The following is a 15,889-nucleotide window of genomic DNA, read 5'->3' as shown; positions in this document are numbered from 1 at the left end:
TTTGCTATCCTTACTCAAATTTATTACATGGATGATAAAATTGACCACATGTGACATAAACTGAACAAATCAGCACAAGGCTTGCAGCTGATGTGTTTGCAGTTTGACTTTTGATTTGGAAGGGTATTTTTTAAATTAATAATTGATACAAAAAGAAGATTATTGGAGTCAAATTTAAAAGCTGTTTTTAGCATTTTAATTAATTTAATTAATGTAGTACTACATTAATAGAGCAAAAGTTATTATTTTAACTTCACTTTATCGAATAATTTAAACAATATTCTTTAAAACAATAGTAAAAAATCCATTATTTTTTATTTGGTTGTGTGTTGTTTTGCATTTACTGAGATTTAAGGACTTCAAACTTTGTTCCCCCGTAAATACCTTAAGTGTTTCAATATATGCACATTCAAAATGACAAAATATTGGTCCATCCAGTCCATTTCTGTTGCATAATTAAAAGTAAAAGTCAATACATTTTTAATTATGCAATAGAAATGCTACCATACCAGTCACGGGAAATCACAAATCATTAAAAATAAATAAATAAATAAATAAATAAATAAATAAATAAATAAATAAATAAATAAATAAATAAATAAATAAAGGGGGTAGTGCTGCTGCACGTCAGAAAGCTGCAGCGCACCTCCAAGCCTCTAGATGGCCATCAGGCACAAAATTGCAGTAGGACTGTCTGCGAGCGAAGCAGCAAGTGTCGATAAAGGCTAACGGTTGGAGCTAACCTGTGTTTGTATCCACCCCAGTTTTGGGGTGTTAGTTCGATATTAGTTTTCTGGCTTTTTTTGGGCCGGTTTTATTTGCCAAAAGATGCAGAAATATGAAAAGCTTGAGAAAATAGGAGAGGGTAAGTTTATATTAAATCTTTAAAAAATAGCGCTAGCTAGTTTTAGCTAATGCTAGCAAGCATACCGATTTATGTTTTTAATATTCTGTTTTATAAAATCAATACTCTTACCATCATATACCTGAGAAAACATTTTTTTGCATGGATTTTAAACAAGTTATTGCTCCAAGATTTGTTATGTTTTAGCTTTAATGTTTTAAACATTGAAATAAATGAATAGTTACTTAGCTCTTTTGTCATTCGGAAACTTTACCAAATTAAAATGATCGAACTGTAATTTTCTTTGTAGGTACTTATGGGACTGTTTTCAAGGCTAAAAACAGAGAAACACACGAAATTGTGGCTTTAAAAAGAGTCAGACTAGACGATGACGATGAGGTTTGTAAACACAGTTGACAGATGTAGTTTTAGCAAGCTAAGTAACACTGACACAAATCATTCCTTTTCAGGGGGTTCCGAGTTCTGCTTTGAGGGAAATATGTCTTTTGAAGGAACTAAAGCATAAAAACATTGTCAGGTCAGTTCAATGTCAATATTATAGTTTTAATTAAACGGTGAATTACATCGTAGTATAAATAAGGACAGTAACCATCACGGCTTTTTCTGTTATCATCAGATTACACGATGTGTTGCACAGTGACAAGAAGTTAACCCTGGTCTTTGAGTATTGTGATCAGGTGAGTTACTACTTAAAGTACATTTCTCTGATCCCTTTCAAATCTAATGTGTATCACACATTTAATGCAGGATTTGAAGAAATATTTTGACAGCTGCAATGGAGATCTAGATCCTGAAACTGTGAAGGTTAGAGATAAATCTTCAGCTCTTTTGAGTTATAACATCCTGTAGTAACAATCTATATATGCTGAACCGTAAATACACATCTGTTTCTTTGCAGTCATTCATGTACCAGCTGTTGAAAGGTCTAGCTTTCTGTCACAGTCGAAATGTCCTTCATAGAGACCTGAAGCCTCAGAATCTCCTCATTAACAGAGTGAGTGTTTACTCATATTTGGATACTGATTTTACTACGGCATCTGTGTTCTACAGTAAATGAGTAGTTTGAGTATTTGTGTAATGTTAGTCTGTCTGAAGCAAATAAACGATAGTAATAATGGCTTTTTTTTCTCTGCTTGTGCAGAATGGAGAGTTGAAGCTTGCTGATTTTGGGCTGGCCCGAGCTTTTGGTATTCCAGTGAGGTGTTACTCTGCAGAGGTTGGTTGTATCTTATGGCACCAGAAGCTAATAAGTGACCACTTGTGGTAAAAATTGTAGGACTTGAATATGCAGATATTTTGGCTTCTTTTTTTTTAAAATTATTTGAAGAGTAAGGAGTTTTGTTCGAAGCAATTTGACTAATAATTTAACTATTAAGAAATAGCCAGGCAGGAATGGTTATGCTGAGGCTCTCTGTGGTTTAGTAAAATAACGGTCATGTTCTAAGATTGTCGTGGTGCCTTTAACACCGTCGGGTAACGCGAGTGGGCAGGAGGTAGAAAGGAGCGTGAACGCCCAAAAAAAACCTTTTTTTTTCTTAGACTAAAACCACCCATTTCTGCATAAAATTAATTAAATTTGCGTTAGGACACTCCTACTATCCTGTGAACTATCTGTTACAATGACCCTATGTAGACAGGAGTCTGCATCAAAGTGAATTTGTTTCCATCATCTCACTCATCTTAATTCTGGGTGTTTGACAGACAGAAGTCTATTCAAGGTTGTGTAAAATGGTCAAAAGATCAAAGGAAAGATAACGCTCATAAATAATTAAAATAAATAATTAAATAAATATCCTGACAGCATTTTGAATCAATACATGTATTGCCAAATGAACTATCGCAATATTTCGGCGAAACCATTTTTTTTCCAACCCCCCTTAGTGTTGCAGCTCCCTGTGCTTTCATTTCTGTGGGAAACTGACCCTAATGGCTCTTTGAGAGGTACATGTTTGCAGACCCCTGAGTTCGAGTTTTGGTTTTAGTTTTCTGCATCATTCAGTCTTACCAAAAATGAAATGAGAGCAAAGCAAGTCGTTTCGGTTAATGAAATTATATTTTTCAACTTATTTTATTTGTGAAATGGCCTTTAAGGACAGAGTTGTGTTTCAGTCACATCGTTTACATCTGCAATTAGGGTGGTTTTTGCACATTTTTAGCTGAAAAACAGCGACTTTTAAACAGCGCTCACTCTTTAAAATGCAGAAGATTTCAGTTGTTGCTTTATATTTAGTCCTTCTGCTGAACAGTGCCCTTTTGTCTGCAGTATTTGAACAAAATATGGGGGGGAAATGCCTGCATAAATATAATTAGTTCTGTAGAAGATGTGCTTGTTTTGTACTTACAACTGAATCTCATTTATGAATCCAGCTCAGAGGCACGGCGGCGCACAGAACCATGTCTGTAGTACTTTCCTTGTTTTTCAGTGCTTCTGAACTTCAGTGTAATTTTTGCAGGTGGTGACTTTGTGGTACCGACCTCCAGATGTGCTGTTTGGTGCTAAACTTTATTCTACCTCCATTGACATGTGGTCAGCTGGATGCATTTTTGCAGGTTAGTGTGTAATTTGTGACTTGATTTAAATAGGAGATAAATCTTAACTATATGCATTATAATAGATGTCTATTTCAAATCGGCTAGAACACGGATCATTTAAATCTGCCCGTGTCCAGAAAACATTTTGTGTTATTTTTTATTTTAAACTGACTGTCCCTTTAATAACAACCGGAATTGATTTGTTTTATTTTGCCTTAAAGGAGGAACGCTTTTCTCTCCAAATATGTATGCATTTCCTGAATTATGCCTGTTTACATCCTCTGTCCTCCACTGAATGTAAATGTATGCAATGTCTGGAATTGGGTTTTGCATAAGTAAATGATCATACTGCGGTGGTGAAAAAGACGTCAGCATCGAGCACATAAATATCAAACACAGGTTTTCTTGTACTCTAGTTGGGATATTGTCTTCTGCAATTAATGTAAATCTATAGGATCAACGTATCAGCTGTGTAGGATGGTTTACATTCAGCCTTGCTGCCAGCTACAAAGCATTTCATGTGTTGGAGATTCAAAAAAAGAAAGGAAAATGGTGGAGCCGTGGGCTTAAATATAGAAGCTCTGAACCTGGGATTAAAAGATGTGATCAGCTGTCTAGCACTTCCTGTTTTGTCTAACATATGATGCATTTTTAGAAACCAGATGAAACCTCATTGCTTATTCTGCCGTGTTTCAGAACTGGCAAACGCCGGGCGCCCTTTATTCCCAGGCAATGATGTCGACGACCAATTAAAAAGGATCTTCAGATATCCTTTCTTTTTTTCTTTCAATATTTTTACATGCACTGTCAGTAAAAAGCCAATTATTCCCATTGTATGATAATAATAATCTGCTTTGAGAAACATTCTTCTTTAAGTGTTTTTGATACATTGTTGGGTACACCAACGGAGGAGCAGTGGCCAACAATGACAAAACTTCCAGATTACAAGGTAAATTAATTCATCCAACTTTTATATCAATTTACTTTCTGAATCAACTGCTAACAATTTTCTTTTTTTTTGTTTGTTTTCTTGCCAGCCATATCCTATGTATCCAGCAACCACCTCACTGGTTAACGTGGTTCCAAAACTAAGTAATACAGGACGGGATTTACTACAGGTACTCCAAACGGGCCTCTTTTTTATATATTGAGTTATTATAGGGGGTTTCATTTTAATGTGATCTTTGAGGAGTTTACATGTTACGCTGTTTAAAATCCTGTACTTCACTTCACTCACTTGAGTTGACGTAGTGATACTTGGAATTTGTTTTGGGTTTTTTTCTAAGAATGTTTTTCGCTCATTAAAGTTTTTGTCTTTGATCTTATCCAGAATCTGTTGAAATGTAATCCTGTCCAGAGGATCTCTGCAGAGGAAGCCTTGCAGCACCCTTACTTTGCCGATTTCTGCCCACCATAAAGGCTGCGCTGCCCCCGCCGAGCTGGAGCTGCAAGAATGAATAAATAATCCTTCAACCTGTCTGGTAGTTAGGACTCATTCAAATAAGGCAAATCCCCCGACTGGCTTTCAAACGCTTCGCTTTTGCCTCTGTGTGAAGCAAAGCCTCAGTGGTACTTTATTTTTTATTTTTTTTTACATTGGAACCATTTTATACATGCTTCCTGATTTACAACATTAGATACATTCTATAGTCTTTAATTTATTTCTCTTTTTTCCCCCCTCCAAAATCAATTTAAGACCATAAAATAAAGAGAAAAATTGCAAGTTGCAGTGTTTACAGTTCACTTCATAACATGGTACCAGTTTGCCATGAGCTAAATTACTTTAAAACCTAAAGCATTGGCTTTTCAAATGAGGTGAACTCATTTTGAGTCCTCATGCAAAAGCAAAGAAATGAAACCCTGCAGGAAATGAGTCTGAAAAAACTGGATGTCATTGGAGATGTTTCGGACGAATCGGAACATTTTTTTTATTAAATACCTTCCTGTCCAGTAATTAACTAAGACAGCTACTTTTAATCGTTGTAGACGGCGGGTTTACACGACAGACAAATGTCAGTTAGTAACTGAAAAATGCTTCACCTTTTTGTTTAGGTTTAGAGCTTTTTTTCCTGTTATTTGGGTTTCATCAAAGCAAAACGGAACAAAAGACCTTCAGAGAAAATGTTTTGTTTCTGAAAACTGAAACTGCAACCAAATATTCGGCCTCTATTTATGAACACAGATTATTAAACCGCTTACACTACCCCCTTCATCCTTTTCTTTCATCTCTGATCCCAGTTTTCTTTATTCCCAGAAAAAGGAACTTTTCATTCTTTTGGTCTGGCTTTTGATTTTCCGTTTTGTATGGTTTTGGGGCACTTTGTCACAGAATAGACATGCTAAACGCTGGCAGTCCAGATTACAGCTAATCCTCAATAAAAAGCCTTTTATATATTTAAATGACCAATAGTGACACATTGCTTTTTTTTATCATGTTTATATGGTTTACTGGAATGCTTTTATAATTATAAATGGCAAAAAAAATCACTAGTTTTTATTTCCATGTTACACAACTGTCATAGTAACATTAACTTGCTGCATTTTTTTTTAAAATTTCAAATTTAACTGCTTTTTTTCTTATAAAAGTGAAAATACTGAGTGCAATCTGAAGCAGCTCTCTAAGAAGTTAAAGTTTTACTGATGTTGGTAAAACCAGTTGCATGTATTTATTAAGGATGTTTTAAGTACTTTTACTTTGGCAGTTAAGCATTTTGTGTAGAGAATTTAAAATAATTATTCTTAAATTCCACTTTTTTTCAGTATTTAAAATAAAAGTTGAATGCACATAGATTAAGTTATATGGAGAGTTTGCTTTTTGTACTTTTTTTTTACAGCTTTTGCACTTTGCCTTTTTTTTGTTTTTTTTGCTTTTGCTGGTTGAATTTGTGACATATCATTTAACTGTGAGTTTAAACCAGGAAGTATTTCATGACTTCTGCATAAAAAAACATGCTTGCTTTTTCTTTCAAAGTAAATAGCTTGTCTATTCTGTCCTTTCAAGTGTTGTAGAAAACATGAATTGCATGTTAAAAAAAAAGAAACGTGGTAGGTGTGCAATTCCAGTAAAGATGATAGAGGAATGTTTTAAAATACATTCACTGCTTTGCTTAACAGTTTTAGATACAATTGCAATAAATCAGCTTTTATCTGCTTGCTTGATTTTATGTTTGTGAATGTTTCTTAAAGTTTTGCCTCTGTTCTATACATTCACTTAGGCTGGCCCAAATGTCTCTACTGTAATCTGAAAATCAATGCTCTAAAACACAGTTCGACTTAAGAAAGTACAAGAAACACAAAGCTTTTTGTTGACTTTAACTACATTTTCCGCTCTAGTTTCCTCAAATAGATGGCTGTGATCACATATAGTTTTATTCACTAAAAGGTTATGGATGTATATAAATATATATTATAAAACAATTAACATCTGTGCATTTGATCAAATTAGTACCAAACTAAATTTAACGATTACAGGTCAGCTGTTAAATGATCGTTAAGTTTGAAACTCAAGTGCCATTTCTATATTTTATTAAAATTTTTAATTCATTCCAGCATGTTTTATGCATTTGGGAGTTTATTAGCATTGCCAGCGATATTTTAACGTTACGTGTTCATATTGTATTTCATATTGGTTCATTCAGTTTGAGCAGAGAATTCATGCATTACATTTTCCAAATGTTCTGGGGGAAAAAAGGCATGAGCACTAAAGGAACGCCACTTTTGTGATGTATATATATTTATTTATTTTTTATTCAAGATGGCAGCCTCTTCCTGAGGTCAAAAGTCAAGGAAACTTTGGTTGTGGTTGTAGACGTGTGTGAAATTTCATGAAGATTGCTCAAACAAAAGTTTCTTTTTCTATTGTGGGAAAAATATGTAAATCGGCAAACTTCCTCTGGCTATCCCAGATACGTGTGTTTTGGTCTTGATTTTGAAACATTTTTTGAGCCCATAAGAGTTTGTTTTTTCTTGCTATGATGTAAAAAAATTCATTTTCACCGTTTCCTAGGTGCGTACAACTTGAGATGAGTTTTCATGTCAGAGGTGCAGTAAAAAAAAGACAAAACAATGTGAATCCTTAAGTCCAGGACTTCTGCAGGACAGAATGAAGAAAAGCTACAAGGAGTTTTGTCTGATCACATCTCTGGTTCATTTTAATGTCTAGTAAAACTCATCTCCTGCTTTTACCGTTTGCTTAATGTTTTATTCAGTCAGTTCTTCCAAGATTCTCAAACAACACATTTGTTCACTTCTCGCATTATTCGATACCGTGTGTTGGTCAACCTTGAAATGTCCAGCAAAGCTCGATTTACTACTCACTACTCGTTTTTAAATGTATTAACTACTAAATGTACATTTCAGAGTTAAAATCACATATCTACATGTAAATGCACATTGAGCATTTGGAGCCAGATGAATCGACCTGGGTCCCTCAGAAGCGCCTTCCTGTATAAAACTACTTTCACTTGAAGCTGCTGATAGTTTTTAGGAACCCTTTTTTCCCCCCCTCTTTTCCTTTCCAAATGTTTTCTGCTATTTTTTGTGTCACATCAATCCAGGAGGATGCAGAGAACACAATTCTTGATTCATCTGACTCGGAATTACACCTTGGACAATACAAAGTGAAAAGCGTGGCTACCAGAGATACAGGAATACACACTTTGATCATGCAAGGAGGAAAAGGAGCCGTGGGCTGAATATACTTCATTCAAGAGAATATTAGTTTCATTTGGCCATAGCTATGTGGTAACGATCAATGGAGGATTATTAAATGAGCGTAAATAGTTCAGTTATAGTTTCTACCAGCTCAGGTACACTCTGCTGTTGTTTACACAGGTAGTAAGGCAGGGGGTGGGGACAGAGACCGTACTGCCTACTTGCAGAACATCAACAGTTTTCAATCATTTGTGGGTCGCCGTTACACACTTTAACCCAGCATGAGGCACATTCAAGATCATCACAGCAAACAGCATCATCGTGTATGACAAACTGGCAGCAGTCTCTCCGACCTTAACGGCGATGCTCACGCGTTGCAGCGTCTGCATCCTACCTAGAAGCAATGAAATCAAAATCTGTCCGTCAGTTTTCCGTGTTTTCGTGAAACGCCACTTCTGTTTGTTTGTGTGTTTGTAAAGCTTTCAAAAATGTCTGTCCTGAAAGTGGTCTCCGGCTCCGGTCTTCTTGATATGGTCGTGCAGGAGCTGTGGGCACATCATGTGTAACAGTTAAAACTAGAGCCTCAGAAGGCGCCCCCACAACCACAGATGTCCAATCATCGGCTCTCAAGTGATGGCTGATCTCCAAGAATTTGTGCTTCACATCAACAGTCATCTAATACAGAGACAATAGAGTAATACAGCTACAGTGTTATGAACACCACTTAATGCGACAGTTTTTATATATTTACGCTTCACATTAAAAAAGAGGGAAAAATAAAAGTTTTCCTTTAACAAATGCAGCCCTGTTGCTGTCGTATCAAAGACTTGAGTGACAGCGGGACGTTTTATCAAATGAACAGACTGACGCACAGAGCAGAGAAAAAGTTACAGATTTTCAATCTACTTGTGACTTATTCGGAGTAACTTTCTGCTTTATATAACTTGTGGTGATGACTTTATACAATGCACTCGCTGTTTAAATAGCCAAACCGAATGGGGCTGAGGTTCAGCTTTGAGGCAATGTGTAGTTAATGATTAATGACCCAAACATTTTTTTAAGAGGGATATCTACCTGTGATTGCAAGTATTTACACATTTCCATCCAGCAAGTTGTTGTTACTAGAGCAGATGAGATGAAAAAAAAATAGGTGGAAAAGTTTAAAAATCAACTGAACAAATGCAATCCCTTCAACCTCACATGAAAACCTTTTATCGTCAATGTGTTCAATACTAAACATTTGATGTTTAGGCTTCAACAAATAAAATTTAAGGTTAAAATACAACTTCTTGTCTTAAATATGAGATATGGACTCTTGCACACTGCAAAAACTACATCTTGAGAAAGTAAAAATACCCTTAAAATGTTCTAATTTTTAATAAAAAACAATCCTAATGAAGTTTTTTAATTGGAAAATAGTCTTATATTAGGAAAGCTTGTCTTATCCTTGGTGGTAAGGCCATTTTCTTTTCCCATTGGCAGATTTTCTTGCCTATATGTATATAAATTCTAAGAACTGTGACTTTTTTGACCTGTTTTTGCAGTGCATGTTTCTTGCTGGAGCCTGCTGAAGTAGTAAACAGCATCTAATCAAAATATTGAATTTTTCAAGAGGTTTACATTTGATTCTGGCTCGAGTTAACATTTTTCCAATGATTTTCCAGAGTTGACCTCTAGTTTCAAGTCTTTTTGGAGAACAGCACAGGGTTCATTTTGTCAAAGACAGTCTAAGATAGAGGAAACTAATGAAAGACACCAAAATGTGCTTCATGGAGGACCTTGGGCCAACTTTTGTACATTCCTTTAACAACTGTTCGGTTACATTCAGAGGCGGCCCGGGTATTGTTACTCAAGTAAGAGTAATGTCACATCAAAGTAATATTGAAACAAACAACAGATGGAAAAACGACTTCAGTTACATTTTGAGTGCATCTAATTTACAGTTTCAAACTTCTGAAAAAAAAATAAAACTGAATGTGCAAATTACTGTATTTCCAGACTAAATAAAAAAGCAACAACAACATTCTGTTACATTCTTTTAAGCATTACCAAGACTCACAGATTTTCAGAATAAAAGACTCTCTTTTCTCTATTCTGTCTGATCCAATAGGAAATATAATTACTATACGTAAAGTTTTAGCCTCAAATACAAAAGGGGTTTATACAAATATACACCTTGTGTGTCTGAACTTTCATAACCTGCTATTGTAAAAGTAAAATCTGTCCAACACAAAAGTCTTTTTATGTGTTTTTTCAGCTCCTGGTTAAATCAATGAAAAAGAGATGCACAATATCAGATTTTTATGGTGTCCAATATTTCCAAACACACGTTGGCCAATATTGTTTTCTGGCCTTTAATTTTCATATTTTTTTAAATCCTTTTTTTTCATCAAACATCCCTGCTCCAATCAGCAAGTTTGTGGTCCATCGTGGACATTTCAGAGCTCCTCCACTCCCCCGATGTTTGGACGTTTTTTGCCAAAGTGCTGATGAGGATTGGACAAAATCTTTTTTTATAATAACCAGTTATGATGATACTAATACTGCTCAGATTTGATTATTTATGTTACAAAGTAAACAGACATTGTAGCTGAGTGAAATACTTTTTTATCCATATAAATCTACTCCAGTAGAAGTTAAAAGTAAGGTGCAGGTAAACATCTCTTGGGAATACTTTTTTTTAAACTACATTTCAATAAAGTAACTGAGTAAATATAACTTTTTATCACCCATCCGTACTTACATTTAAACATGACAAGGCCAGAAACCCCATTAATGTTTCAAGCAATGACCAGAACTTTCCATGTTCACAAAATTTTTAGAAATGATTTGATATTTGCTGATGTGCGACTCTTAATTTTTTTTGAACTGGGGGGGGGGGTCTGAGTTACGATCAGGGCTAAGTTAGCACTTAGAAAAAACCCTAGTGATTTTTTTGTCATTGCTGGAAATAAATTGAGGTGTCAAGGGGTCAAACTAGCTTCTTACATTTGATCGTTTCCCTAAACAGCAGATTGTGAAAAAAAAAACGACAGCCATTGAAATATAATAAGCTGTCTTGTTGCATGCTAACCTTATGTGTTGTGCAGTGAGTAAAACGATGAAACAAAACCCAATGTTTGCTTATGTACAAACAATCAATCATCCTACAGGGTTTTTAAATCAGTAAGCACAGTTTTTTTCTTTAAGTAGTGAAGCATTTTCACAGCTTCATTGGAACAAAAGGCAACACGAAACACCAGTTCAGTGTTTGGAATACAGTCTTACAGTATTACTGGACACAAATCAAAGGACTATCTCAGCTGGATCATTTTAGGTTTCAAGAATACCATTTCCATGTCTGGAAGAAATTTAATTCCACCAAAAACAAAAGAAAACCGGAAAAGACACGCGGATTGTCATGCCTCTGATGTTGGACATGAAGGTACAGAGTCACATAAGAAAAACCAACAGGAGAGGCTAAGTCAGAATTTCAAAAGATCACAGTGAATATGCTGGAAACTTGGAACTTGATTATAGATATGACAACCATTCGGAGGCCCAAGAACCAATCAGTTTATAGTTTGACTCAGATTTTCACAAAAAAACAGTTTGTTGCTTCAATTACTGTTATTATTTTATTATTTTTTTTAAGAATCTTAAAATAAGTCAGAATTCCTTTTTATGACAAACCGAGTCTTTGTAAATGATCCAAAGTGACTGGAAAACAAAGAGAAAGAGAAAAACAAAAACAGACGTCTTAACACGGCAGACAAACCTGAGTTGTGTTTTGGAAGTGGTATCATCATCATTTTTTTTTTTCAACTACCTGTGTCAACATAAACTCAACCTATTTTTGCTAAATGCACGTTGTTTCACAGTTTGCTGTCTAGTCTCCAGATGTGCCCCAACACCCTTACTTTGCGTTGTCAACAGGCAAACTCCTCAAAGTTGCCTAAAGTCGGGTGACGAGGTAACATGTTCGGCGTGAATCCGAGGCTGTCCGAGTGACTCCGGAGTGTGTCACAGGTGCTCTGCAAAACACAGGGGGGGGGGCAGGGAAGACGAGTTCAACCATGTTAAGGGAGGAGTGATGTAGGGAGAGGCGGAGTCACAGAAAACCAAAAAAAAAGCAACACGATCAAAGGTAGAAAAAAGAGGAATAAAGAGAAATTATGCCAAAACAGGAACATTTTAACGGAAAATTAGACAAACAATTTTAAATGGAGGATGAGGAGTTGTGGAGATCCATGAATGGATGAACATATTCTCCCAGTTTGGACAAAGTGAGGAAATGAGGAAAGATGTCATGGAACGGCGGGAAGAAAAGAATTAAAGAAGGGAGAAGAGAAAGAAAACAGTTTTAGTCCTTTTTCTGAGCTAACATTTAAAATGGTGCAATGCTTTTAAAATCGAAATATCGAAAAACTCTGCTCACATGTAATAAACTACTATGAAAAGCAAATATTCATAGACCCAAAAGTGGCTATTCCCGCGCATAAAACCACATCACAAAGATTTCACGTAGTTATGCCAAATGTAGAATGTGTGGGCAGCAGGAGCAAAAAAATCCTCTTGTTCTGTTTTTTTTAACACTAAAATCTTTTTTTTTTTTTGATTTTTTTCACCTACAGGGGGGGGGGGAACAGTCATTCAGTGGAAGGAGAAAGCTGTAATAAGTAAGAATCGTAGAGAATCCAACCAACTCTTGTCTTCATCTGGGCGGAGAAACGCAAACACACATCATGACTGAATCTTCTGACGAGGCAGAATACTCACTGAAGATCAGAGTTTAGTCTTTTTCTTTCATTTTTTTTTTTTTTTTTGGGCAATTCCCAACAAAATCCCTGTAAGCATTTAGACAACTAAAGGTGGGATGATCTCAGGGATGAATGAAAGAAAGGGACAGCAGGGCAGCGGGGTGCTACCTGGGGGCATGATTAGTCGTGACACCAGGGCTGGTTGGGTTCTCTTGAAAATCCTGGAATAGACATGATGAAAAGAAAGATGTGTGAGGGTGACTGAAATGAAACTAAAACACAATGCAAATGCTAGAAGTTCAACTCATGAGGGCACATCATGGCAAAAAGGTTTCAGCCGCTCAACTAAACCTGGTTTTTGGTTGAAGGCCGGGGCGACAGAAAACGGCTGTTGGCTCTGGAGATGTTTATGATCATGGAAGTTAAAGGAAGAATTACATTAAAACTGCTGTTTTCAGCCGGTAGTTTGAGTGAAGATGCAACAATGAAGTCATAGCTGAACAACGGATACAGTGGCACACAAATGTTTAGGTACTGCTGGTCATCATTTCTGATTTTGTAGACAGTGGAAGTGGCATCCATCAGAGTCTGTGAAGTTTAAAATGTCTCTGAACTAACAAATCAGTGTTTGCGATTTTGATGGTTGCATCACGGCCAAACAAGGTCTCCGTAGAACAACAACAAAAAGCGAAGAAGGCCAATTTGACAGAAATTGCAGAAGAAAACAGAAATCTGTTGTGTACAGTGCCGAAGGCTTTTGATTATAATAGGAGCTGAAACGATGACAGAACTTGAGGTGAACTGCTCTTGAGTTTCAGAGTACAATGCATCGTGGAGGTAAAAGGAGAGATAGTTTCATTTTACAAAAAGTGTAATACTTGCAGCTTTCACCTCTCGCAGCGACAACAGCCTTCATCCAAACTTTACGTGAAGATGATCGAGTGGGAGGCACCGAACTACATTCAAACCTCATTACAACAACAACATTTATAAAAAACATCTCATTATCCAGTTCTGCCAAAAAACATCTAAACTATTTCTTTTTTTCAAGCTTTTTTTTTATTGTTTGTCTCGTTTCAGAAGGAAAGACCAGGAAATCCAAATACACCGGAAAAATGTCCAGTTAAAAAAATATTCATTTTCAAAAAATATCATTTTTTCAGCTATAAGTGGAAAAGTCTCCCATTTGAAAACCTGTCTTGGTAAGAGCTTCTAAACTACTGTAAGTTGTAAAGTTTTTTTTTTTTTTTTAGATATTTAACATAAAATGAAACGTGTTCAAGTTCAATTTAATTCAAAAGGTATTCAAGATTTATCCCCTTGAAACAAGTCCTTACAGCTCAATAATAAGTTACTAGTAATATGTTTGTTTTTCTTCTCATATCATGTGTAAAAATATATTTAAATTGAAAAATAGACAAAAAATACTTGGTGATATTTTGTATTTTTGCAGTATATGAAGTGCTGAAACTTCTCAGACTTTGTGCTGACAGTCAGCAGAATCATTTATCTAGAAATACTTTCAGCTTTCAAATGCTATTTATGGCCACAGTAACTAAAGCAACAGTCATATTTCCAAAACAAGCTTAAAATAATGATTGTAATCAAGAATGGCAGGTTTGGACAACTTGAAGCACAGCAGAGAAAAGCAAAAGCATTTTGACCAGTCTGTGCCAGATTACTGCATGCCGCTGTATAATGTATGCAAAAACATAAGGTAAAGGAGATGATTTATTGTACAAATGGCAAACATGAATGGGTGATTGCAATACATTTCACAGTGTTAGAAAGAAAAAGAATAAAGTCCCTATTTTTTTATTATTTTTTTTTACTGTAAGTCTCTCTAGTTTTCTATGTTACCTCTGTTCTGCAAGAATAAATAAACTTGTTTATTAATCCTTTGAGTTGCTAAACTCTGAACCCGAGGCGGCTAAACATGCAGGAGCGCCGTCCTCATGCAGACTCCAATTGTAAGAATTTCTCCCTTAAGAATAGGAGACGACTTATTTAGCCTCCCATCCTGTTGCCTCCTGTTGCTCGTTGCAATGTCTGCATTTCTATGCCAACAATAAAAATAAAGACATAACTAAAAGAAAAAAAAAGTCTGAATAGTTCATTAGCACAGGAACAAACAGTGTTTAACTTTAGTGAGAAAGCTGCACGATCTCCTTGTAGGAAGAAAGATCTGCAGGAGAAAAACATGGCTTGGAAAAAGTGCATTAACAGCTATATGAATAATAGGCATGAATTAAATATAAGATGAATGTGGTATAAGTCAAAAGTAGCAGCAAGCTCAGACGTCAGTCCACTGTTTTCTACTGAAAACCCGCCGTTTTAATAAATGATGAAGTTGATTCCCCTGCATGTGCTGAACAGCTGCAGACGGCAAACACTCACAAGGTGAGTTTCTCCCATAAATCATTTCCTAACAAGCCTGCAGAAATCTGTCACGGGGGTGAGTGGAGTTGCCTCTAAATTAATAATTTCAATCCACAGAGCTTGACACAAACCCTGTGACGCGGTTTCTCATCGCTGTTGCAAGAAAGTAAAGTTAGTTTTGCTGCTTCAATACTTCAGTTGAACAAGCTGATCACAGAATGGCACTTAACAGCTTCAACACTTGTAATCTGATTACAAGCATTGCTATTGCTGCAACCTAAAGTGTATTGTTAAGTATTTGTAAGGATAATGGGAGTTAAACGCACTTATGAAATATGGGTGATGCTGTCGTACGGTGTCCTTACGCCGCACTCGACCCGTTAGTGAGGTGAGAGTACTGGCTCCATTCTGGCTAAAGTCTGCATGCATGATGTGTACAGTACAGGTGTTACTTACCAGTACACAAACGCAAACTACTCTCTGTTTAATTTCCTCTTTTCTAACAGTCAGGCTGCCTGCAAGAAGTAATACTTGTGCCCAAATGTTGCATGTAGACAGCCCACATCCACCCGTAAGGGCAGTTTTGACTCGGACAGAAAACTATGATGTAACGTTATCATTCCTCTAAGTAAACCCCAAGTACATTGTAAAGCTATTGTTTATAGTAGAAATGCCACTTTGTGAGTGGGATAGATGAAGATAAGGAACGTAGCCTCAGATA

General features: G+C 36.0%; 2 protein-coding genes across 7 annotated transcripts in view; one reads left to right on the top strand and one right to left on the bottom strand.

The window, feature by feature from the left end:
* The first annotated feature begins 664 nt into the window (after window positions 1-664).
* cdk5 (cyclin dependent kinase 5) lies at window positions 665-6,561 on the top strand. The gene is made up of 12 exons (XM_004079396.3): window positions 665-865; window positions 1,155-1,243; window positions 1,315-1,382; window positions 1,482-1,542; window positions 1,613-1,669; window positions 1,764-1,859; window positions 2,007-2,081; window positions 3,319-3,415; window positions 4,094-4,163; window positions 4,286-4,346; window positions 4,435-4,515; window positions 4,728-6,561. The coding sequence occupies exons 1-12, from the start codon at window positions 829-831 to the stop codon at window positions 4,812-4,814; spliced, it is 879 nt and encodes a 292-aa protein (XP_004079444.1). The 5' UTR covers window positions 665-828; the 3' UTR covers window positions 4,815-6,561.
* A 959-nt stretch (window positions 6,562-7,520) lies between these two features.
* Window positions 7,521-15,889, bottom strand: part of LOC101174951 (acid-sensing ion channel 1C) — a 115,619-nt gene continuing 107,250 nt past the window's right edge. For 5 of the 6 annotated variants that reach the window (XM_011487004.3, XM_023965533.1, XM_020711162.2 and 2 more), the window contains exons 10-11: window positions 12,958-13,010; window positions 7,521-12,063 (exon numbers count right to left, since the gene is read on the bottom strand). In XM_011487004.3, the coding sequence (XP_011485306.1) occupies window positions 11,985-12,063; window positions 12,958-13,010 (132 nt within the window). In that variant the 3' untranslated portion in view covers window positions 7,521-11,984. The remainder of the gene's footprint in view (window positions 12,064-12,957; window positions 13,011-15,889) is intronic. The other variant, XM_020711161.2, reaches the window with a different exon arrangement.

Source organism: Oryzias latipes, chromosome 17, assembly GCF_002234675.1.
Source record: "Oryzias latipes chromosome 17, ASM223467v1".
Taxonomy (NCBI): Eukaryota; Metazoa; Chordata; class Actinopteri; order Beloniformes; family Adrianichthyidae; genus Oryzias; species Oryzias latipes.
This window is presented reverse-complemented; position numbering and strand designations above follow the sequence as displayed.

What these genes read in the sequence shown, in the direction of transcription:
- cdk5 (XM_004079396.3), top strand. Translation starts at nt 829, where the DNA reads ATGCAGAAATATGAAAAGCTTGAGAAAATAGGAGAGG. An exon ending in TAGATCCTGAAACTGTGAAG is followed by an intron (nt 1,670 to 1,763) that starts GTTAGAGATAAA and finishes GTTTCTTTGCAG; the next exon opens with TCATTCATGTACCAGCTGTT. An exon ending in AGCTGGATGCATTTTTGCAG is followed by an intron (nt 3,416 to 4,093) that starts GTTAGTGTGTAA and finishes GCCGTGTTTCAG; the next exon opens with AACTGGCAAACGCCGGGCGC.